At 38.3% G+C, this 26298-nt stretch overlaps 1 protein-coding gene across 4 annotated transcripts in view; it reads left to right on the top strand.

Annotated features, from left to right (window-relative positions):
• Positions 1-22603, top strand: part of usp2b (ubiquitin specific peptidase 2b) — a 30995-nt gene extending 8392 nt beyond the window's left edge. For 3 of the 4 annotated variants that reach the window (XM_056746570.1, XM_056746571.1, XM_056746572.1), the window contains exons 3-13: positions 17207-17257; positions 17367-17490; positions 17579-17690; positions 18592-18702; positions 19450-19514; positions 19605-19708; positions 19819-19896; positions 20003-20081; positions 20203-20310; positions 20411-20531; positions 21473-22603. In XM_056746570.1, coding sequence (XP_056602548.1) covers positions 17207-17257; positions 17367-17490; positions 17579-17690; positions 18592-18702; positions 19450-19514; positions 19605-19708; positions 19819-19896; positions 20003-20081; positions 20203-20310; positions 20411-20531; positions 21473-21557 — 1038 coding nt within the window. In that variant the 3' untranslated portion in view covers positions 21558-22603. Of the gene's footprint in view, positions 1-14072; positions 14512-17206; positions 17258-17366; positions 17491-17578; positions 17691-18591; positions 18703-19449; positions 19515-19604; positions 19709-19818; positions 19897-20002; positions 20082-20202; positions 20311-20410; positions 20532-21472 lie in introns of those variants that run through there. The other variant, XM_056746573.1, reaches the window with a different exon arrangement.
• Positions 22604-26298: the final 3695 nt, after the last annotated feature.

Genomic DNA, 26298 nt, shown 5'->3' with positions numbered 1-26298 from the left:
ATGAATTTTAAATTTTTGGAAATAAAAGCAGTTCTCCAATTTTTATCTTTTGTTTCATGCTTAGAAAAAGGTTTATAAAAATGTTTAATTTATTGGCTTCCAACTTCAAAGAATGATCAGTTATCGCTATCAGCCAAAATCTAAATATTGGTGCATCACTACAAACAATAAATATGAAAATAAACTTTGACTAAAGTACTTAGAAAGAATAAATGAAATTGCTTTGGTTAAAAGTCGTTTTATTTTCAGTTCCAAATCCGCGTTCCAAATGTATGTTTTTGTGTTTCAGGTTTAAAACTTTAACGTATATTTTTAGGTTGCAGTTTGGCATTGAAATTAAATCTTCGACTCTTTTATGACATGAGGGTGTGGATATGAGTATTAGGCGTGGTAACTTCAAATTCTCTGAATAACTTTCTTATCTTTCCTCCTCTGGTTAAGAGCAGTAATGGTGAAAAGAAGGCCACAGGGTAGCGGATGGAAACCATAGATACACAACATCAGAAAATTAACATCATTACTTTAATACGAAGTTTGCTACACCCAATTTCCATTTCCACACCCACAAATTCAAAGATATGTCTAAAAGTTTATTTTTTGTTAATCTGAAAACCAAATCTATAGAGATATTATAGATTTGAAAATATAAAAAAACATATTTTTGAATTGAGAACCTAACACTTATGCACTAATAAGAAAATAATATATTTAAACCAAGGATTTATCTAAATCTCATAACTTAAACGATTTTATATCTTAAAACATCTTATAACTTTAATTTAAAATGATTTTTAACACTGGAAATACTCCCTATTATGTATCTTTTGTTGTTTATCGTGTAAGCCTGTTTTATTTACTAAATGCTATTTTTCCAGTTAAGCTTATACCATATTAATAACTTTGTATATTGATGCTCCTGTGTAGTTTCTGGTATATTCATTCATTTCAGTGTTTTATTTTAAGGTTGATTTATCATTTTTTTAAGATAAAAAGTCACTCGATGTTCAGTGTAAGGTCTGTGTCCGGAAGTACAGAAACAGAAAGCAAGAGAATCAGAGATAAAGAGAGTGAGAGAAAGGGTGTGTTATAGTAAAACATCATTCTTGTGTCATTGGGAGAGTCACATACATTCTCACTGCTTCTCCCACGGCATGTGGTTTCAACATAGAGTATGTGTTTGTACAAACCCACATGTAGATACACTCCTATTCAAACGAAGAAACGCACAACAATATGCCTACTTCTGTGGTTTGTGTCGCATTGAATTTGCATGGGAACCCGTCCTCTGTCCTGCATTCCAAATCACAAGCTCACTTCACATGCAAATCAGCTCCTGGGATCTCACCATGACAACCAAACATGTCTGCACATGTCACCAGAATGACTCAACTCTGCATGCAAGCTTATTAAAAGGCCTGTTAGCAGTTTATAGCAGCAAATGCAAAGTTGTTGCTTGGGTGTTGCTATGAATGCAGCGGACAGACTCTCACGTGCAAGAATATTGATCTTTGTCCTGCCTTCGAGTATCTGGATGGGTGGATCTCAAGAAAGCTGTCAAGAACATGGCCGGGTTGTATTTTAATAATGAAAATAACAAATCAGAATTGTTATTTGCTTTATAATACATTTGTAGAAAATTACTCCTGATTTTAAAGTAATAGTTCAACCATTTAAGTGAAAATTCTGTCACCATTTACTTGTAAAAATGACTTTGTTCTGCTGAACACAAAGGAAGATATTTGGAAGAATGTTAGTCATTTTCAGTTCTGGGGAACCATTGACTACCACACTAAGAAAAATGACAAAGGTAGTCAAAACTGGCCCAGAACTACTTTCCTACATTCTTTAAAATACTGTATCTTCATTTGTGATTAACAGAACAAAAATTGACAATATTGTATTATGTATTTCCCTTTGTGTACAGGTTCGAAACCATAGATGTAAATAACTAGATGTTGCATTCAAGCGCTCCAGGCACGTAGATGTGTCCGCCATTTTGGAACGGTCCAGTGCCGTCACTCACAGTGCCTCAACACTGCACTGCGCAGCCATGGCTGTGAAACGACGGAGATTTAAATTCCCCAATAATGGGATAACCTTTCGTCGCTGTCATGTGTTAGTGCAGCAGATATAAGGTTTGAGTTACACAACAATAAATATGTTTTCATAATCATACATACTTAATTTGATGTTAACGGACCCGCTCGCACCGTTCCAATATGGGGGATGACCTACGTATAGTGGCCCATAGAAACAGTTACTTATGCGGCATCTTGTGATTAATATCTGTTTGAAAAATAAGTGATGACAGAATTTTCATTTTTGTGTGAACTTTCCTTTAACAAGGTTACAAACTTTGCAAAGAAATTCTGAAATATTGCTCCGATTCTTTAAGATTCCTGATATTTTTCATGACCAAATGATCAAGTCTTTAATTTTAACACTTTATGTTTAGTTATATTAGTGTAAAAGTTTTGGCTTATCACTCATGCTAAACATTAACATTTGTGTTTTTATTTCTCCTATTTAGAAAACACCTGAGAATAGATGATAGCTAAACGAAACATGACTGGAATTTCCATTATGTAACACTTGAGCAATTACATGACCTTTTATTCTGTTATCAGTGAAAGGCTCTAGGCTAAAAGTTGTTCTACTTGTTACACAGAACTCAGAATGTCAATGGCCCATTACTTCCTCTAAACATTCTTACCCGTGTCTATAAATGAGAGTCTCACTTCTGGATGCACTGTCATGTGGAGTTCATTTTGTTGGCTATTTGATTGGCATTTAAGCAGAACTAAGGTTATGATATTAGCCAATGTTAATTTTTCAAAACGTTTCGATTAGAAAATCCTTTTAAATTTGATACATTTACTCTGTATATGTGTCATTTAGGCTCCGTAAATGCCTAAATGACACATATACAGTCTCGGATAAGAGGGTTTGTTGTACAGCAAGAGCAACTTTGCACTTTCATCTAAATTAGTGTCAAGGTCTATTGGTTGATTCGGGCCTGCAGTAAGAACAGGTCTGGGGCCAGCTGTGTACTTGACTGAGAAAGAGACATTTGAAGTGACAGTCCGAGACTTCCTCCGATAGATTCCAGAGACCTATGATTTCACGCGAGCTGAGGGAGACCATGGCTTCAATCACGTAGGCCTACCACATGTCCAAAACACAAATGCACAGGGTTATGGAGAGATCCACCAACTGGAGAAATAACTGTTGCCATGGAAATGAAAACCACAGAAAAAAGCTCATCAAAGACCGTCTGGTCCCGTGAAGCGCCGCTGATGATGTGATGAAAAAGTGGGTGGTCCTCAACATCTGTCAATTCTGCAGGGCTCATTTACAAAAACTTATCCATTTATCTAATTGACTTAAATATCTGAGAATCAAATTTAGATTCAGAGAATAAACGTTGCATGATTTAGTCTATGTAAGGCTCTGATTGGCTCATCTGAAGGTTTCTGATGATGAGAAAGTCAGGAGACTTGGAGATCATGTGATAAGGACTTCAAGATCTCTTTCACATTCCAGAGAATCCAATATCTTTGTGTAACCGCATGCTCACCAGGTTCCTCACATGCTGTGTGTTCGCATGACGCTTCTTCCAAGCGTGTGTGAGTTGAGCAAGAGCTCCAGATGAACCTTCTTTCTATCGTGTGGTGTTTGAGGAATCCTGAAGATTCTGGGCTGCATCCAAATACATTCTGCATAATTCGCTTTTAGTGAAGAAAACTAAGGCAAAAGTGCATTTATCATGTGAGCCAGTTTTCTCTTGACCCCAGGCCATGAATTCAGGATAGTTTGGTATGTACTGTATGTCTACCTTCAGGCAACGCTTCACAAACCCTTGGGAGCGTTCAGTTTGCCACTACATGTTCTATACCTCCTGAGTGAACGAACACCTGATGGATTAATGAGTCCCATTGAGAACACGCTTGCTCTGAGTCAGCACACAAGAGGCTTAAACATTCCAGGAATATCCTGCAATTCCTTCCTTTTCTTTGAAAAGCATGATGGTTCATTTTACCAAGGACCTAATTTTCATCGCCTCCCTGATCTGTAATGTATTGAAAACACCTGCTCGTTTTTTCTAGGAACGTCAGATATGGTTATGCAACCAACCTGCCGATCACGCCATTTGATAACATCAGCATTCGACCTGTTGCCAACCCGATGTCTCTGTTGTGTCTCAGCTTTCATTTTTGATTAATGATCTGATTTGCTTATTTTTAGTTCTCGGGTTGCACTGACTGGTTGCTTGTTGTTATAAGAGCGGATGTAACTTGTGGAAAGTCAGTAAATCAAGAAATGATGGGTGGGATACACTCAAACTGTGTTTTGCCCTACAATGTGGTGAAACACACCCCAGCACACACACACACACATGATGCAGTTGGCATGGCGATGAAATAACGCCCAGGGAGAATCGAGGAAACATCATGGGACAGACAACAAGAGCTGTTGCCAGAGTTACCTAATGGAGCTCACGCTTCGTGATTTTTGGCTGGATTATGCTGTCCTGGACAGATTTCCAAGGTCTGCGACAAAACCCTCGGATCGCGACCAAATCGGTCGCTGAATGTCATTAAGTATAAGCAGGTCAGCTATCCTATCTCGACCTATCCCAGACGCTACAAAATTTTCAATGCTTGATATTATCGGCAAGTGATCTCGTTATGGTCAACAGTGGAACTAATCCAGCCAATCACAGCGCAGAAGGTTTGCTTCAAATTGTTGCGTGGAGGAAGTAAAAACTGCTGGTATATATTCATTAACATTACAGAGCCTTTTAAATGGCTGGTATAACAGACATAGAGCTATTTTTAGTAAGGAGTAATTGACGACGGGCCGTTCAATTATTCAAAAGTTAATGCACAACCCGAGGTGGTAACAACATGGCGCAAGGCGAACTTTCGAATAATTGGACCAGAATAAACGGACCAGAGTCAATTATACCGCTTATACCACTGTTACCACACCACAGGACATTGTTCAATGTTTCATTTCAACGTTTGTCATCTTATCGTCTTTACAATGCTGTAGATGTTAGGACTACTTTCTTGCGCATCTCAATTCAAGCGTCCATTAGAGTGAACGGACTCGGAAGCTTGGGCCACTGCGGTTACGTGGTGCAGGGGCGGACTGGACTGAGATTCTGTCAAAGTCCAGAACGGCAATCCCTCCAGCGGCCTTTGGCCGAGACCAGGGGCCGACTGGCCATCTGGAGAACCGGAACTTTTCCCGGTGGACTGCTAACGTATAGGGCCGGAATGGTTGCTTGGGCCGAACAGACGGGCGTATTATAAACACGAATGCATTAGCGAGTCAGACACGTATGCATGTAACGCAATGACATGTTACATACAACGTATTTCCATTAACAGTAAAGTGAATTGGAACTGTAATGCGGTCGACAATGATACGTCTTAGGTGTGCATTTAACGATAGTTAATGCATTTCCATAGAACGTTTGTCAACCAATCAGATTGAAGCATTCAACAATCCCGTGGTATAAACTATCCTAAAGCAACAAGTTTTTATAATAGAATATAAAAAATCCTTTTCACGCTCAATTCCAATGGATGGCGTAAACGCACCTACAACTCGCTTGCAATCCACCATTAAACTAGAAGTTAGCGCGATATGGGAGGCATTTTCGCTGTTGGTGTTGTTGTTAGTGCACTTTGTCTGCATTGTGTAGTGTGCGTGCTGCTACAACAAGAAGATGAAGAATGACAAGAAGCTTGTTGTGTAATGTAAGCGCCATAGTAATTCTAGGAGTCATGCAAGTCATGCAAGTACAGCATGCGTAGGCTTGTTTCCCGTTGAGTGTTTTCACTTTTTGGGGTTAAAAGTTTATTTGTACCAATCTCAAATACAAGGGTACACCATGTTGCTGCCTGTCTCGATGACTCTGTCCTGTGCATACAGTGCACACTCAATGTTCTCTATAATCCACTTTATAACTCCAGCTGTCACAAAAATCCTTTAATCCTCATGAAAACATTGTTTGCACACAATGCCAAAAAGTAATTCACACTGTAAAGGGAAAGCATGTCTTTCTGCTTGCAAATATATTAAAGATATTATTTAAGATGTAAAAAAGCCAATTGCAGAAAGCAGTTTGTTTTCATTTCTTTCTTTTTACGTAACCAACTGATGGTTTTGGTGATAGCTACTAACAGAAAGAATAAAAAAATCAGTTTAAAGCTTAAACCTCTTCCAGGTCATGTTTATTTGTCACCCTTTTTCATATTTGTTCATAGTATAAAAGTAATTTATTCATCTGTATAATACACAAAAGTATCACATGTTGGGTGTTAACCCAATTGCACATTTTGCTCTTGTTTGCGCAAATCCCCATAACCACTTAAAGGTGCTGTGTGCTTTCGTGTATCAATTGACAGAAATACAAGTTCAGAGGTGATGAAGACCTTAGAAATGTAAGCGTTATGTTTTAATTATCTTAGAATGAGCTATTTCTAAATATATACACCACAGGTCCCCTTACATGGAATTCGCCATATTGTTTCTACAAACGGACAAACTTTTGCTTCGAAAGAGAGGGTTGGAGTGAGCCGTTGGTTGCAATTCGCAACTTCACCGCTAGATGCTGCTAAAACCACCACATTGCTCCTTTAAGCTCTGGTGCATTTTTTGTACATGAATTGTAAATTGATAAAATTTTACTCTCTTAATTTGAATAATTTAAAAAATAATTTGACACTTTACCTATGTTGTGTTATTCTAAAGTGGTAGATCGGTGACACATGCAGTGATATTCTTGATAGTAAGATCTTTCATTTGATGAATGGCCCATCTATGTTTTGTGAGAGTGTGTGATGTACGTGCAGTAAATATACATTACCAAATATTATTTATATTATTTTTACAGGCGATAGTGTTGCCTTGGTTTTGGGAAGACAAATTCAGACCTTATAACAAAACTATAAATGTAATAAATCTGAGGGTCTAAGCTTTCAAAAGATACCATATATGTCTAATTAAGTGCGTCACAACTTAAAGATTTGATGAAGTAATATTGGACCACAGAGTTTAACATAAGCAAAATTGCTAATTCAGATGGTACAAAAAGAGAATTTTATTTTAAAAATAAAATGATAACATTTGGTCAATATAAAGGTGAGCAACAGCACCACAACAGTCTCATGTTTGAACGTTATGGCACTCTTGTGTGCTATAAGGACATGCATAAAAAGAATGATTATATTATAAGCAATTATTGTTATTTTAATAATTTAAAACAATGCACACAACTATTAATAATAAACAGCAACAAAAACATCAGTGACTGTTCGAATGTTGGTCGAGAGGTCTTCTTGATGTGTTCGTATTAGAGATCTACGTTATAGGTTAAGATTTACTTTGAAGTCAAGCAGAATTGCAGCATTTGTCTTTGAATCTCACACAGTCTTCTTGGATCAACCCACCCCCTCTCTATCTCTCTCTCTCTCTCTCTCTCTCTCTCTTGCATTCTCTTCCCCATCAATCTTTCCACTCATGACTGTGAACATTTCATTATAGCTGAGTAAACTCATTCTCTCTCTTTCCATGAATGTATTCACTGGTCATTTCACCATCAGCAGTAATTCATTTGCCCCGCACATGTCTGATGGCTTGCTCCAGGCCATCAGAGAGAAACTTTGATGTTATGTAATTGAGATTAAAACAGCCTGGGATTTACGTTCCAAAGCCAGATTCATTCAAGCTGAAGTTCAATGTACAAATGTCTTCATAACCATCTATATGGTGCAGTTTTTCAATGTACCGTTGCTATTCGGTTTGGATGAATATAAGAGATTATGAGTCGTGTCCTCTGTTGTTAGGATGCCACCGAAAAAATGTTGCTCTGCCAAGTGCCTCTGGTTTTATTGAACTTGCACAGACATTATTGACTCAGCACCTCACATTTTGTACGTAAGCATTATTAAGGCGGGACAAATCAGAAACATTTACATTAAATCACAATTTACAGCAAAAACTGCAACAATGCGGTTGTTTACTCTCTGTCTGATTCTAGTTTAAGAAATGGACATTTTTAAATGCAAATATTACTTTAAGGATAAAGGCTTAAAGAACCGGTCAGGCCACATACAGAGAAGGTTTCAGAGAAGAGTCAGTTCTGGCTTTCCTGGACACCACAAATGTGTTACGCAGTACTGTGAATTCATTAACATTCATTGTTCATTATACGAAAGGCGCACTGATTCTAGCTTATGTATTACTTCTGAGAAGTCATCTTCCTAAGCGATGAGCCATGTTCCTAATGAAAATGCAGTGCCAGAGAGAGTCTGATCTGATCTGACACCACATCAAACCCGGCCTCACGCATACTAAGCCTGTGAGTTATCAACGCTTTGTTTTTAGTCATCGGCGTCTGATGCATGAACACACATGTGCATATTTTGCATACTGTACATTTTAGGAACACATGACACATACTCGGCGAACACGGGTGTAGAGCAGTGCAGTGTTGCCTTTTATGAACACACCACACTCCTATTATAAATCATGAAGTCATGTTGGACGTTCGTCACCATTGCTGAGATTTGTATGTCGAGTGCAGGGAGCCGCTACAATAAAAACGTTAATAAAGTACATTTATTGTACTAATACATATCGTGAATACATTTATTTTTTTAATTTAATTTTAAAATGTGGCTAAATTCTCGCAGTGTTAGGTTTTTCTATAACTTGACAGAACCAGAGCAGTGTTTTACTATTCACTGTACACACAAGGAAGATATTAAAACAGCGGATGTACAGTATTGTAATGTATGAGCAAGTGATAACATGTTTAGTTGGTCATGAGGGTGTTGTGGTGAGAGTTTTGCCAGGCAGATGATCTGAGGGATTGATAGGGTCAACTACTGTAAGTGTCACAACCAAGTCCTTCCAAATCTATGTCACTTTTTCCATATGTTTGTGATATTTTGTATCAACCTGCAAAAATCTACTTTTACTAGGGTCAAATATCTTTGTTTTTTCAAAACTGTTGTATGTGTGCTGTTGTGTTTGTGGAGGCAATTAGAGGTCACGGTTGTGTTTTTGTGATATTGGAGTTGTGTTGTTTGAATGTGGAAGTGTATAGAGGTCACAGTGGTTTTTTTATTTTAGAGGTTCATGTGTGTATTGTGTTTGTAGAGGCATCTATGTGATTTTTTGTGTGTGGAAGCTTTTAGAGGTCACAGTGATGTTTTTGCGGTATCACAGTTGTGGTCTGTGTGTGTGGCGTGTGTGCGTGTGTGCGTGTGTTGTTATTGTTGAGGCCTTTAGAGGTCACTGTGATGTTTTTGCTATAACAGTTGTGGTCTGTGTGTGTGTGTGTGTGTGTGTGTGTGTGTGTGCTTGCATGCGTGCGTGCATGTGTGCGTGTATGTGTGCGTGTATTGTTTGTGGATGCATTTAGAGGTCACTGTGATGTTTTTGCAATATCATAGTTGGGGTATGTGTGGATGTGTGTGGTCTGTGTGTGTGTGTGTGCATGCTTGCGTGTATTTTGGAGGCTTTAAGAGGTCACTGTGATGTGGTCTGTCTGTGTGCGTGCGTCCATGTGTGTGTGTATTGTTTGTGGAGGCATTTAGAGGTCACTGTGATTTTTTGCGATATTACACTTTTGGGATTGTTTGTGTGCGTGTGTGCGTGTATTGTGTTTGTGGAGGCTTTCAAAGGTCACTGTGATGTTTCTGTGATATTGGAGTTGTGATGTGTGTGAGTGTTGTTGGTGATGTTTTGGTTCTATTTCTGTCTGGTGGGTTCAGAATGAGTCACTGCAGCGGTTGTGGTGACATCACCTCGTCTGCGTCGACAACTGGTGCTTATAATAGAGCCAAACACATGCAGCCTTTCTATTTTTCTCTCCTGCTGTCATGCACCCGGTGTGTGTGAGCCTGTGGAAGACATTAGCATATACAGTGGCTGAATGAAGATATGCTTCACTTCTCCAAACCTCTTGTGTTCTCACCACCAAGCCTCATTCATGCTGACTCAACACCTCATCCACTAAACAACTTAAACTGTTTCAAGGATCTACAAAAGTTAATGATTAAGGATGAGGCAAGTTACCAAGAATTTTCTGTTCTGAAAAGACGGCTGATGCCCTTACCACTCCAAATCCTCCGGCTGCTTTCTGAGAGCAATGACCTCTGTGTCATGCAGAGTGACTGTGGCAGTCTGTTGTGCAGCAGCCCTGCATGCTGATGTGCTCAGTAATGTAAACACCAGTCATTCAAAGTGTCTGTACAAATTCTGTAGGTTAAACACTGTAGGCTTTAGATGGATTTGTACTCCTCTCTGCTCTTTTTAATAGTCTCTTTGACAAGGAACAATGGGTCAGAGAAGGATAAATGTAACATGACTTTTTTCACAATGTAACATTGTTTCAGAATTGTGTTTCACATCGCACACGAGCGCGCAGATGACGTACGATGTCTGCGTGAACTGGGTGTGCAGTGGGATGCAAATACGCTGATTGAAAATATACACATGACGTATCATTGCTCTCGGAACGAGGGCATTAATTGGTCGATCGTCTTTTGACCCTACGCCTTTCACAGAAGATATATAATTATAAAAATACAGATGTTTCGCTTTAGTTATTGTTTGCTATCAGGATGTTAGGAGACTTCCAACCAGCATGACGTTTCTGGACAGGATTGCCTACTCAGCCTTTAACTGAAATCAAATTAAATTATTAATATTACAATAATACATTTTTATCAAAAAAATATAGATAAACCTACTATTAGTAACTGGGAATAAATAAAAACTAAAATAAATAATCTTAATTACAAAAGTAAATAAAATAAATTGTCAAATAAATAAAAACTACAAAATTGATATTTAAAAAAGAATTTGAATAACTAAAATGTTAATAATAAAAAGATTAAAAAAAAACTTGAATAAAAATACACTAAAGAAATATAATAAAAATATAATATTGACGTGGGAACATTAATGTTAAACGGCAGTAAATAATCGTTGAAACAATTATTTTAAACGTTGAGAACCACACAACTAAGAAAAAAATTGGATGGATTACAGTAATAAGAATTTCAATGAACAAATCTGCTCGACTGCCTAAAAATAGTTGTGCAAAAAATGCAAGAAAAAAATGTATAAGGTTCATTCTCTTCTTGCAACACAAAACAATCTCCATCTTTTAGATTTTTGTGTAAAATATAGGTGATCTATACCTGTGTTAATCGAAGGGAATGAGTTTACTATCCGTGCATATGGCCTTTGTTATTAAATGTGTGCTTACTGTACAGTATGTGTGCTCGCTCTCTTTGTGCTCCTGGTGTCACTCTGGTTTGTTTACATACAGGCTTGTTATTCAGGTCTCTTTAAAAAGACAGTCCCTTTAATTCTCTTGGTCTCACTCTCTCTTACACACATCTGTTAGTCATGGCAGTGAGACAACAATGCTTTGGCATGTCCTTCACCGTCGATTGTGGCCGGCGTCTGTATAAGGATCAGCACACAGCTTCTTATATAAGCTTGATTCACTGATTTCATAAAATGAATGCAATTATTTGCACAGAAAGGGCCGGTTCTGCGATGCTTTGGATGGTGCTTACATAATAGGCTGGTGAAAAGACACAGGAGAGCTTTATAGAAACACCAGTAGGGCTTTACGAGCCGTTTGTTCCCACGCAAATTACCCTGCAGTTGCTTCTGGGTCACTGGTCTGTTGCACCCTTCGGTGCAGAGTACTTTAGGGTGAGATAATAGGTCACTGGAGGATGAAGCTAAACCAACAGGATTCCATCACACAAATGCTTTCATTATTCATTCACCTCACATTGTTACGAAAAACCTTGAATTATTATTAGTGTGACTCAATTGGTATTGTGTAAGCAGGGCAAAGCTCATGGGTTCCATACAGAAAGTCATACATGTTTGAAATGCCAAGAGGGCGTGTAAATGAAGACAGAATTTTCATTTTGAAGGGGAACTACTCCTTTAAACAATGGCTAGAGACCTCCCTGTTGAAACAGAAGCACTAGAAACCATTAAATCAGTTGTAATAGTTTAAGAAGGGATTTGTATTGGTTTTAAAGGAAACTGTGGTGTCTAATGGTATGTGATGGATTCTATATAAATTCTACCGGAAAGATGCCCAAAACACACTACAAAACAGAATTTCGTAATGGTTTTAATGGAAAAAGAATTTCTGAGATGGTTTCTATTGGGTTACTATGATTTCTTCTGTTTAAAAAAAACAGAAACCCAATACAGACCATTACAGAAATTGTATATGGTTTCCATTTAAATACCATTATGAACCATTAACTTTATCCATTAAAACCATTACAGCCTTTTTGTGGTGTGTTTTGGGCATTATTCCAATAGGATCTGCCAGCTATAACACCCAACAAATCCAAAAACGAATCCATCACATACCATTAGACACCATTATAGTTTGCATTAAACCATTACAATGGGGTATATGCACACGGGACGATGGCGTACTTCGCTAAAATCTCTGCCAGGGTCACTTTTGCTCTTATAGCACTACAGGGATTTTTTACCAAGTGATAACGATGTGTTTAGTAAGAAAATGTTCACATTTCATCGAAACCGACAGCATTACGGGTGAGCATAGTTAAAGGGGTCATATGTCGCGAATACGTGTTTTTCTGTGTCTTTGGTGAGTTATAAGTTGCCCATGCATCTACTAGATACGTGAAATTACCAAAAATTTAAGGGGCGGAACAAGAGATGCATTCAATTTCACAGCGAATGCTCACCCAGACCTGCCTGAAACACCTGATTTGACTTAGACCGCCCAAATGTCCAAATATGGTAAAAGCTAAGTACCTGTATGTACAATTGCTTTGGAACCTGATGTTCCAAATATGGTAAGAGGCGTTACATTTCCGTCACACACTTGAAGTATTTGACAAATCACTACACACCGGTTAACTGGCCAATCATAGCACACCTCGCATTTCAGAGCGATGAGCTTTGTAAAAAACCTGCAAGTTTTTAGAGAGCCGAATACAAACATGAACGTTTATTTTGAAAATACAGCGTTTTTTAACCTTAAATCATGTAAACACATTGCATTACATCCAAAACAAACGATGATTTTAGTTTTAGCTGTGTCACATGACCACTTTAATGAAACTATAATGGTTCCACTGGTATGTGATTGATTCTATTGGTGGGATCTGGGATGTTAAATCATAATGGAAAGATTAACAAAAAAAAGAATTTTGTAATATTTTTTATGGAAAAAGCTAATGTTTGATAATGGTATTTAATGGAAACCATTTCAATTTTTGTAACGGTCTCTGTTGGGTTTCTATTGTTTTTTTCTGCTAAAATCTCGGCCAGCTACGTCACTTTCGCACTCATAGCACTAAAGGATTTTCACCAAGAGATAACGACGTGTTCAGTATAAAAACGTTTAAATTCCGATGAAACCTACGGGTGAGAACCGTTAAGTGCAAAAATTCACTTCGCTTTTTATCATATTTGGTGATGTACCCTGAAAAGGATAGCCTGAAGCGCTTCTCCGTTTTGGTTGTCGACGAATGGCGTTTGAATAATTAGACTCACGTTGTTGATCGTAACCCTATGTGCATCCTAAACCTATGGCGCCGGATGTAATAACCTGGCTGAGATTTTGCCGGAAGTACGTCATCGACCCGTATACGTATACGCATTAAATCCCTTTGAATTTCTCTTGTGTTGTGGGCAAGGTTCATTGCTTTTTCAGCTCTTGACCCGTTGGCAAGAGAGAGAAAAGATCAGAGAGCGTGATGAAATGATGTGTAATACAATACATTATAAATACCATCCCAGTGTAATAAGAATTCATTTCATAGATCATAAACACAAATTTAAGTGTTGCCATAATAAACAACACGTGGTCTTGAACCAGACATGCTGTTGCGCTGTCAATGATGAATGGGAAGGTCTTGTCCTCTGCTGGCTGACGTCCGCCCGCACATGAGCCGTCTCTGTGACGTGGGTCTCTCTCGTGCCGAGGGGGCGTGTCCTCGCCAGACTAAAACCGATCGGCTCACGGATTTTACCATCATTCCGCCACTGATCGCTGGTGCAGAACGTTAACAACCGGAGACTTCATACAAACACGCTTTAGTCCGGTTTCCCGTATCGTTTATTTATATGCGTGCGACCTGCGCGCTCCGTGGATCGTTTTACGCTCAAGGACGTTGACGTGTCATCACCTGAGGAATACACCTGTCCGACGAGACTGCGCGAGAAAGGATCAGCTGCATCAGGCGGGAATATAACGTCACATTAAGACCGAACACCAGACGTTTGCTGTCAGCTCCTTAAGTCATAATGCCGAGTATAAGACAGTCGTACACGGTGACTGTCCCGGAGGAGCCGCCGGCATCGGTCTTCCCTTTCATCAAACCGGATCTGCGCAGAAAGAGTCCGACCATGTCCCGGTCTATGCTGGTGTCCACGTTCATGGGTCTTCTCATTAACCAGGCTAAGGTAAGCCAGATGCGTAAAGTGCGCTGGAGACCGTGCGCAAACTACGTTTAGTGGAGAAACTCGTTACCACCAACAACACAAAACATCTGAGCCACAATACACGAATATTACAACAAAATGTGATGTTTTGTAAATATGACTCTGGAAACCCAGAAGTGCACACAGATTTCTTTATGAACTTTTTTAAGTATTGGTGGTAAAACCATGATAAAAAATCATTATATGGACCTGCTTGTTTTTATCAAATAGCGTTAACGGACGCAACGCGTCTGAAACGCTCTTCCGTTATAAATAATTGTAGGATTGAATTGTATATCTTTGCTTTTTGTCCGCAGAGTGTTTATTGAGTATAATACGTGATGTCTGCAATATAAAAAATGAATTAAACGCTGACAGCAAGCATTGTTACGCAACGCCGGTGGCTGTGAGTACGCGTCTGACGCCATCTACCTGCGCAGCTGGTGCGTCGCGTTACGTGCGTTAATCACAGTGTTCATTTGAACGTAAATCACAACGGTCGACATCGAGTCATGATGTTGAGTCATATTCCCCTAAAAACGCACATTGCTAGGATGACTGCATCATCTTTAGTGTATCAGGTTTGTACTGTAGGCTACTAGACATTAACAGTCAGCACACATGAAAAAATACTGTATTTACTATGGTAAACTGTAGGACATAGTGCTTGTGAACTTCACCATAGTGAATATGAATGTAAAGCATGCTGAAGTGTATTCAGTTAGTATAAATAATAATGTATACATAATACTGTAATATACATTAAAAGTGTAGTAATGACTATACCATGACACTTATGTATTGTAATTTGATGTGGGATCATTATCAAGCAACTGCTTTGGCAAACAGACAGAACTTTGGTCAAAATGGATAAATGTAAATTAAATATCCATTAAGGTGGCAGTAATATTTTACAAGCGTAGTGTTTAGTTGATAAGGGTCATGTTATCAACTAGTGGAGTGGCGATATCACTTTGACCAGCGTTTGTTATGCAACCAAGAAACAATAAGATCGTACGTCGTGTGTTGTTTAAAAGGACCTTGTAAGCAATGTGTTAATCTGAGAATTCAGCAAAGACATTCCAAGAATCGCCAGTTGGTCTTTTTCTTCACACGCATGGGACTTTAAAGACTAGTGCACACAGTTTCACTTTTATCTTTTAATCTGGATTGTTAATCATTAAGATAGCAGTGTAATGTCGTTGCTTATCATTAACAAATCGGGTTGCGTTTTGGGTGACAGTGAGCAGATGTTCTGGATTTTTGGGTAGTTTGGCGTAATCTTAAAGGGATAGAATACAAATTCTTTCATTATTTACTCACCCTCATGTCAGACAAGAAGATATTTTGAAGAACGTTGGCAACCAACGACCTTTACCCCCATTGACTTCCATTGTATGGATACAAACCACTGAGACATTTTTCAAAATATCTCATTTTGTGTTCCACGGTACAAAGAGTTACATTAATGTTTTGAAGATGCATGATGAGAGAATTTTTGTTTTGTGTGAGCTATCACTTTAAGCGACTCAGTACAGTATGAACATGTGACAAACCTTTTGAGAACAGCGCTCATTGAGTTCTTGTGATTGTGACAGCCGCGGCTTCTAGAAACTAAGGTCAGGACACAATGTTCCCGTTCGCTTTCTTTCAAGCCGTGCCAGCCAATAAGCTCACAGCCCTCTGAAGATATTTGAAGAGTCAGACGCTGCGAGACCCTGCCGTCTGTGTGTCGTCCGGCCGGGCCGCTCCTGTCGCACCACACCGTTTGCTTTGAGAGTTGGGTGTGAAAACCAGAGATGGACCCAGCGGAGTCAGACCTCGGACCATCTGTTCCACATCTCTCATCTTCTGTGGGGAAGAAATATGTCATCGGAGAATTCTCTTCCCGTTTCGGAATAAATAAATAAATAAATGAAGCTCCCAGGAGCCTGGGACCGATGCTGAAGCATGTGTTTTCAGAGGTGTTCGTTTGGAAAAAAGCATAATTTGATCCGTTTAATCAAACATCACCGACACCTCCACAACATCGCCCCGATCAGAGAGTGACGCACAAGAACATGTGAACGTTAGTGCTGCTATTCCAAGACTTAAAAGTGATTCTGAATGTGACTCATTCTTCATCTTCTCATTGTGTTATGTCACGGTCAACAGGCTGAGTTCTCGTGTCGAGAATATCCAACCTGTAACATCATCAGCATTCCTCACCGACATGTCAGAATTTCTCACTGATGCGCTGGATGTGTTTATTTGCCGTTGAATAAATGGCTCATGGTTTTCGTCGTGCCGTGGCAGATGGGCATTGTTTGTTTGCGTGAAGTCTTGGACAGCAGGGGTCTCGGCCTAAATCTGCTAGCTTGCTATTTAATGTCCCGGAGAAAGTGCTTGGGTCAGCTCGCGCACAAACACACACGTTTAATTTACAGCATACATTTTTACACAAAAATCTAAATATTTATAGGATATTTGTGTGTCAGTGAATGTTGTCATGTCTTACATCATGAGTATTCAACAATCTGTGGCAAACAAACCATGTGGCCGGTGTGAGTCACATGCTTTAGTCATATTCAAATCTACTTCAGCCGTGTTTTTACATATCATCTCTGGCTAACATGCAGATCACACTCAAATCTCACTTTAGAAATCCTACTGACCTCTTTTTTTTTCCTCTGCACAGAACTCGAAGCACGCTCAGGGTCTGGTGGGCCTCAGGAATCTAGGGAATACTGTGAGTATTTCTCAGCAACGTGTCTCGGCCGTGTTAAACCTTTACAAATTGAACCACAGTTTAACTGTAGGACCATTTAACGCAAACCATCTCACTTCTGTCTCTGTAGTGTTTCATGAACTCCATACTTCAGTGTTTGAGCAACACTCACGATCTGAGGGATTACTGTCTGCGGAACACACACCGCGTCGACCTCAACAACAACTGCAGGGCTAAAGTGGCACTGATGGAGGGTGAGACGCACAGATGTCTACGAGAACGTCTCAGCGGACAGATGTTTGATTCATGGATGTGAAAATAAGCGTGTGTTTTTTTCTCCAGAGTTCGCCAAACTCACTCAGACTCTTTGGACGTCAGCTAGCAATGAGGCCATCAGCCCATCAGACTTCAAAATGCAGATCCAGAAATACGCCCCTCGATTCGTGGGCTACAAGTAAGTAACAACATCATATCGCCGCTGTCCTTCTGAAACTTCGTATATCCATATTTCGTGAATTGTATTTTTTGCTATGAATCATTATTATTGGTCATCCTTTAGGTTTGTCACTGGGTTTTGCAAATATCTAACCAATCAGAAGTATCGAAAAAGTCGAAAGTCTTAAAATCTAAATATATTCAGTGGACCTTTTTCGCATTTCTCAGCAGCGGAAGTTGTTAGTAGCCAGGTTTCCATTACAGATTTGCGCAAAAATATTTCGGAATGACTGCGTTACATTGGAGTTTTTGCAAATTTATGCATTTCCATTGGGCTTATTTTTAATGCGCTATTTCAATTTGGTAATGGAAACGCAGCTTTGCTTGGGTGAACTTCTAAGGTAAAACTAGGGTAAGACTACCACAAATATATTTTTGCATTCGAATTTGGCCAAACAGCAAAAGAAAAACTTTGATTTACGTCAAATTTACCGCGACTTCCATAGACGCTGTGTAAGAAACACCCTAGCAATAACTTAAACAACATTTTTATATTAGTAATTTGATACAAAGGTAATATAATACAAAGTATAGTGTTATAAACGTTCTATCATTTAAATTTTTAATTTTAAGCATGAACTTGATGGTTGTGTTATGTTGTTGCTCAAGGTGATATATGTTGTTTAAAGGATGTTTCAATAATTTTGTTGAAAAGCAAGACAAAAAAGGAAATTGTAAAAAAAAAAAATTTGTGCTGGCAAAACAATTGAATCAATACCATTTACAATAAAATCATGCAAAATACAGTTTCACGGTGTGTAAATATTCTCCATCACTATATATGCAGGTGTGTCAAACCGTTCATTTTGGACCCTGACTGTAGAACCTTATCTTCATGTCGTCTCATTTCTTTCTCATAGTCAACAAGACGCTCAGGAGTTTTTGAGGTTTCTGTTGGATGGACTTCATAATGAAGTCAACAGAGTGACAGTGAAATCCAAAGCCCCGGGGGAAGACTTCGATCATCTCTCGTAAGTACACATTGTGTTTGAGTCTCTGGCACCATAGATCGCGATACAAAAAAAAGATTTGATTGTATTGTTGAGCTAAAGTGATTTTTTTTTCTTTTTTTAAATACGTGTCCCCGGACCACAAACCCTGGACCACAATTAGTTTATGCCAAAAATCATGAGGATTCTAAGTAAAGATCATGTTCCATTAAGATATTTACTCCATTTTCTACCGTAAAGATATCAAATCTTTATTTTTGTGAGTGGATGCAGCAAAATGACGGAAACACGACTACAAACTTCGCTCACCGCTGCTCGCTCTTTGGGAATAACCCACACAAGTCTGGTATCTATGTAAAGCTTAGAATCTACTCCGCACAATATCATTACAGCGATAAGCCAATAGAGAGAGTTAAAACAAACTTGTTTCTTCTTACCAACGGCCTGCCACAGCGCCTGAATTAACAACTTTAAAGGCGATTTTCTCAATATTTTGAATTTTTCGCACTCTCAGATTCCAGATTTTCAGATAGTTGTATCTTGGCCAAATACTGTCCTATCCTAACAAATAATACATCAATGGATATATTATACTGCTTTCAGATGACTTATAAATCTCATTTTCGAAAAATTCACCCTAATGACTGGTTTTGTGGTCCAGGATCACCAACGTTTAATCCGATTGGTTGAGCTGCCAGCGCGTCACCTGCGTCATCATGTTTAAATGTTGAAATCTGGGCTCTTAAATGAAATGTGTGTTATCTACAGGGACGATGAGAAAAGCAAAAGAATGTGGAACAAGTACCTGGAGAGTGAGGACAGCAAAGTAGTGGGTAAGACGCTTTGCAATATTAACACGTTTGTGCGTGTGTTTGTTTTCTGCTCTGGTTAGTAAACGTTCTCGATCTGGTTTTCTATCACAGATCTCTTTGTCGGTCAGCTGAAGAGCACATTGACATGCAGCGAGTGCGGTTACTGCTCAACTGTCTTCGATCCTTTTTGGGATCTGTCTCTTCCTATCACAAAGGTGAATACACACACAGACACACTCAAACATACACATGTCTGTATTTATGTGTTACTAAACACGGTTCCGTCTCGTGCACGTAATAATAAACAACTGTTATGCTTCTTTAGACCTCTGGAGAAGTGAGTTTGATGGATTGCCTTCGTCTTTTCACAAAAGAGGATGTATTAGATGGCAATGAGAGACCGGTAAGTGTACATCATACATGTGTGTTTGTGTATATGTAAATACAGTATTTGTATACTCGTGTGTACAGTATAGACAAATCCTGATCATCTCTCTACTCTCATGCAGACATGCCACAGATGTAAAGCCAGACGGAAATGCACGAAGAAATTTACGATTCAGAAATTTCCCAAAATCCTGGTGCTTCGTATCCTTTTTAAAAACAGACAGCTGGAATAAATCACATTATGAAAGCTTATTAATATTCAGCATGTGTGGTTTGGATTGAATGCAGAGGAACGGTTTGATCTTAACTCTCGGACTCTCAGATCTGAAACGATTCTCAGAGTGTCGTGTCAGAACCGGCAAACTGTCCACGTTTGTCAGCTTTCCTCTCAAAGACCTGGACCTCAGGGAATTTGCCTCCAATAACTGCAGTAAGTCCTGCAGCGTACTGGATTGTGTTACAGGTGTTCCCTCTGTGTTTGTATTATGCTTCAGGTTTGTTGTGTTTGATTGTTCTTTGTGTATTTACAGTTAACACGGTGTATAATCTGTACGCTGTGTCGAATCACACCGGGACGTCTTTGGGTGGACATTACACAGCGTACTGCCGCAGTCCCTGTACAGGAGAGTGGTACACCTACAATGACTCCAGGTACATACGCTTGACTCCAAAAGATGTTCAAAGAAATAATATATAAGCATGTGCTTTAGCATTGAAGTCTATTAAAATCATTTGACACCTGACAACAAATGATCTTTTTCTGTGAATAAAGAACAATCACAGACTAAATGTCGTTGATATGTCAGTTATTTAGGGCTGGGTATTGCGACCGAATTGGTGATTTGATTCGATTCTTATTTATGTGGTTTCGATTCAATATCGATTAGTTATCAGTACTTTGATTAAAATGCTAGTTTTGCGGACATGGAATCCATATTTAAATATATATGCTGGTAAACTGTATTAGTGAAATACACATCAACAGAGCGTACGCAATTATGTTTGGAATTACTTTTTATTTTTACTTTGCGTAACGTTACAAGTAACCAACAGTTTTATTTGTAAATTCATTACAACATGAAACATGTTTATAAAAATAAAACAGATTTCAACATTCAAAACAGGACAATAAATATCAGCTCGAGTGATGGCGACATCTTCAGGACGACAGGGGTTATACAGATCCTTGAAAAGCACACGCATTAAGAATCGATTCTGGGATTTCCCGAATGGATATTGTTTCTTGAATTGAAGATCGAGTTAAATCAAAAAATCGTTTTTTTCCAGCCCTAATAGACATCAATGAGATTAATGGAGACCAAATGGAACCAAAAGGTCTCCAGCATCTTAGATATTTTGAGAAAAAGAGAAAAATATTTCAGAAGAGCTGTCAACGATGACTCAAACTGAGCTCAGATTTGTCAAGTCTGTCATCAAAAGTCAATATTATTGAAGATCTTGATGTGAACTCAAACATTTCTTATCAAATGTACCCAAATCCATTTTAACTTTACTTGTCCATTATTTTGTTGCTTGTTCTCTGAATGTGTGCAGAACTCTCATGTCTCTCTCTCTCTCTCTCTCTCACTCAGGGTGAGCCCCATGTCGTCCAGCCAGGTGCGCAGCAGCGATGCGTATGTTCTCTTCTACGAATCTGCAGTCTCATCACGAATGTGAACAAACTCACCCAGAGGCTGAAACGGTCTTGGATTAAAAAAAGGTTTCTGATGCTCTTGCACTGGGTCTACATGCTCCGATCCCGAGACTCAATACCAGTGGAGGGCCGGGGGACTGTCAACCAAGGGGAAGTGAATAAAACTCATGGACTGAGATGAGAGTTTAGACTGAACTCGAGTGTAAGGGCTTCTACATGCATCACGCCTCTTAAATGAGTCTGAAACGGCGGACGATGAACGAGGGGTATGAACTACTACCTCGAATAAGCAAGATGTGTTTGTGCGAGGCTGTGTGTATGACTGATATTGTAGGACTCTATGCACTGTGTAACAGTCGGTCACCATTACACACCCCAATCTGTACCGTATTTAATTTATTAACATTAGTTTAACGTTTAAATGAATGCTTTTTACTCAGTTGAGAATGAGGTCATGCAGAGAGACCATAGAGGTCAATAGAGGATGTTTTAAGTGATGTTTACTATTTCAAACAGAAGATACACCTCTGCTTCGGGTGATTTGGTCACTTTTGAGAGATTATGCACGTTGAAGGGCATTGTTTTACACTATTGCATGACTCTTCGACATTACAGAGATGGTTGTATGGTTTCTTTCCTCTATGGGCCAGGCGTTGTTTAACCGAGTATAAACGATGAATATTTCATTCCTCTGTATAATTTTGCTAACTCAACGTTTTCCCTCCAGGGGGAATATAAGCTTTGGAAGAGGCCTTAATATGTTTTCCTCATTCTGTCAGGGACAATATATATTCTTTTGAGAATGAGTCTGAATCAGACAGAAATCCACGAGGAGGTGCATATGTGTAACAGAGAGAGAGAGCGCGAGTGTGTCTTTATGTATTATTGCTCTATTTATAAAGTGAATGTTGTGAATGTAGATTTTTGTTGTGCTTAAACCAGACAATGTTTTTTTTCTACAGAGAGATTTTAAATGAGTGCTAATTTCGTGTCTGACATGTGACTAGTGTACTGCATATCAAGAACCCTTGGGTATGTGAACATGAATAAAAACAAATATCTACACGAACCATCGTGAATGATCGGCATTACTACGTTAGAAATAGTCTATAATAATCAAGGGACGGTTCACCCGAGATTAAAAATTCCATGATCGTTTATTTACTCGTATGTTGTTCAAAAGGTTTTCTTCAGCTGAATACAAAAAAAAAGATATTTTGAGAAATGTCTCAGTGGTTTTGTGTTCATACAATGAAGCTCAATGTGATTTAGTGTTGTTTGACATTCTTCAGAAGAAAGAAAGTCATGCATGTTGATAAAAAATGTCTTTATTTTTGAACGAACTATCCCTTATGTGCTTTTCTGTAGAGAGAGAACAAGATTAGATGTGCCTGTAAGTGCGTCATTGCATTCATTTATGAAAGTAATATGTAACACTTAAAGACTTTCTGATAGGATACAGCATTATTACATTGTTCATTGTTTATAAAAATACACTCACAGGACACTTTATTAGCTACACTCTGCTAGTATGAGGATGGAGCCCTGGTTGTCTTCAAAACTGCCTTCATGGCATTAATTCATGAAGGTGCTGGAAACATACTTATAAGAACAAGAAGCTTGTTATTGACAAGAAAGCATCACACAGTTGCTGCAGATTTATCTGCTCTAAGCAATGATGCAAATCTCACTTTCACTACATATTAAACTAGATTGACATCTGAGGACACACACTATTGTGTAAGCTCATTTAATGTTTGACATGCAACAGCTGTGTCAATGGCATCATTCTTTTAATGGAGAAGTCACATTTGTATGGCCCAGAGATATAGATGCTCTCTCTTTTCAGTTTATTATTTGGAACTTTCAGTTTTATCTTTGTAAGTTCTGAAATTGGTCCTTTAAGTTTGTTATGAAAGCAAAGGCCAATCCAAATAATCAAATTGGAAGAATAATCGCACTATTATTTTCCACTAGACAGACAGTTTCAGTGAACGGTCGCTAGAGGGCGATGTTAGTTCTCTCACATTTAATGAGGGATACTCCACTACGTCATCATTTACTCCCCTTCAAGATGATACAAACCTGTATAATTTGTTCTGTTGAACACACAATTGTGTATTTTGAAGAATTTAGGAAAGCAAACACTTTTTAAAAGATTTGTTTTCTACTATTTTCCAAATATTTTATTTGTGTTCAACAAAACAAAGAAATGTATACAGGTTTAAAATAAATAACTTTGGGGTTTGGAGTAATTCATGACAGTTCTTTCATTTTTTGGTGTAGTAACCCTTTAACTTAAAAGTCCTAATGTATTCTATCCTGCACAAACTTTGTATTATATCCCCCTACATCTGTGGGTACATTTGGTTTGGGTTTACTAGAACACACACATTTGTTTTTGGTTTCTTTGTGGGGACTTGCAATAGACTGCTGTTGTTTTATAATGACCAGGTGATGAACTGAAGTGATGGCTACACCTGGATCCACACACACACACTTATCTATATCAAGATGCTCATGTACAAACACACACATTTCTGGTCACCAGCCTCCTTACAATGACCTTTGCATACAGAATCCTTTCCAACTAATGTCACTGAGCTTATTACTGTCACGTGTTGTTTGTCAGTGTGTGTGTGTGTGTGTGTGTGTGTGTGTGTGTGTGTGTTTGTGTGCACATGAGCATCTTGATATAGATAAAGAAGCAGTCAATCAGTGATTATTTGTCATTCAGGCACATAGATTGAATGATTTGTGCATGTGTGTGCATTATACATACAGTATAGATATGTTCTGTCTGAGCGTTCTGTCTCTTGGCCGTGTGTGTGCTCTTAGTGACTTTGCAGATTAGGTTTCCAGGCTTAGACAGATGATCTGTTCAAGAGAAGAAGGAGAGAATTATCTCACTTCTACTGGCTGCTGTAATTCAAGCCTTCTCTCTACTGTAGTGACAAACAGCTCTTCCCTATACCCGTCAGTATATACAGCACACCACTAACCTCGACACCATCAGAGCGGACTAAAGCTCAATGACACACTTTTGAATACACATCGTACAGGGTTTGATAAATGATGTTCTTCTTGGCTGTCATTTAAGTACAGAGTGACATTATAAAGTATTTAATTTTTTTTACATTTAAGAAAATCTAATACTAACACATATTAGAAAGAAGAAAAAAAAAACATTAAAATGTAAAACATAAATAAAAAAAACGTACTGTAGGCTATATATATATGTATAAAATTATTTTTGTTTAAAATATACAAATATTTTTACAAGATAGATAAAACAAGCACAATGATTTTTGTTTCATTTTGAACCATACGTACATTACACTTTTTAAATATGAAGACGAAATAAATATCTGAAATTGCTTCATAAAGTTAACAGCAATTTGGAACCAGTTGCCAAATCGTAGTTTTAAGAATGAAAAAGATGTTAATTAAACTTTAAAAAGTATCTGGAGATGCCGCTTGGTTTGATATTTTGAGGGAAAAAGATGAACATCACACATTATCAAGTATCCACTTTTATGGGTGACTGTGTAATGCTGGTGTACTTTTGTTATACACAGTGATAGATTTATTATTGACAATATCAGACTGACAAAAGTTTTGCAAATCAGGGCCGATCTGTCTCTATAACATCCTCTTGCCTTCAGATGTGCTCTTCATGTGGAATTAAACAGAAGAGTGTTTATAAAGCAGTAGCCGACGAGGAAAGATAAATATTTGATGCGCTGATGTATTTGGATGATGAGAGAGAGAGACAGAGAGTGACTGCTTGCTCTTTTACCCGCTATTTTAACAAACATACCTTGCGGTTAAACACATCAAAGTGTTCTTGCCTGTGTGGTTCTACAAACTAACAGTTGTTATATATATATATATATATATATATATATAATATTTAGCTTTTAAGGCCTTCACCTTCAAGCCAAACTATATTACAGGCCTGCTGGTGTAGTGGTTAGTGCATTGGGTTTGTGATTTGGCAGGTTGTTGACTTGGTAGGTTGTTGAATTTTTTCTCGTTTAACACAGGGGATCCTTATCTGACCTCAACATTCTTAGTTGTCATAATAAGTTCTTCTGCTTTGATTGAAATGTTCAGTGATATAACCCTGAAGCTCTGAGAACCTACTTCTTGAGGTCCGGAAGGTCAACAGTGTAAATGTGAGACAGGTATAACTTTCTATTTCATGGAACACAGGGGAACGGTATCTGACAGTTAAAAACTCAGCTGTCACATCTGTTCCCCATGCTATAGTTGTCAAAATGTAGCTTTTAAGGGCATCACCTTCACACCAGACGTGCGATAGGTGTGCTGGTGTAGTGCTTCGGGTTTGTACGGGCAGGTCGTTGGTACGTTTTTCTCATTGAACAAGGGCGAACCTTATCTGACAGCAACATTCTTAAATGTCCTAATACGTTCTCCTGCTTTGGTTAAAAATGCAGTCATATATGTCAGTTCTCGTAATACCCGAACTTTGAAGTTAAAATAAATAAATAATGTGTTACAAGCTATTAACAAATTAAAGAACAGATTTTGCGTTTATATAGTAGGCAAAATTATAATAAATGAATGAATAAATGATTACACACCACTACTAACAGTCACAATACTATTTAACTTTTTGAAATAATATTTAGGAAAAATATGTCTTTAATCAACTTTAACATAGCAGTAGAATAGCTGTTTTTCATTAGTCTTTACTGTGGCTTTAAGCTTATGTACGTCTTATATAATGAAGTGACTATG

Source organism: Triplophysa dalaica, chromosome 4 (genome assembly GCF_015846415.1).
Source record: "Triplophysa dalaica isolate WHDGS20190420 chromosome 4, ASM1584641v1, whole genome shotgun sequence".
Lineage (NCBI taxonomy): Eukaryota > Metazoa > Chordata > Actinopteri > Cypriniformes > Nemacheilidae > Triplophysa > Triplophysa dalaica.
The sequence above is the reverse complement of the archived record's forward strand: the minus strand, read 5'-3'. Positions and strand labels throughout refer to the sequence as shown.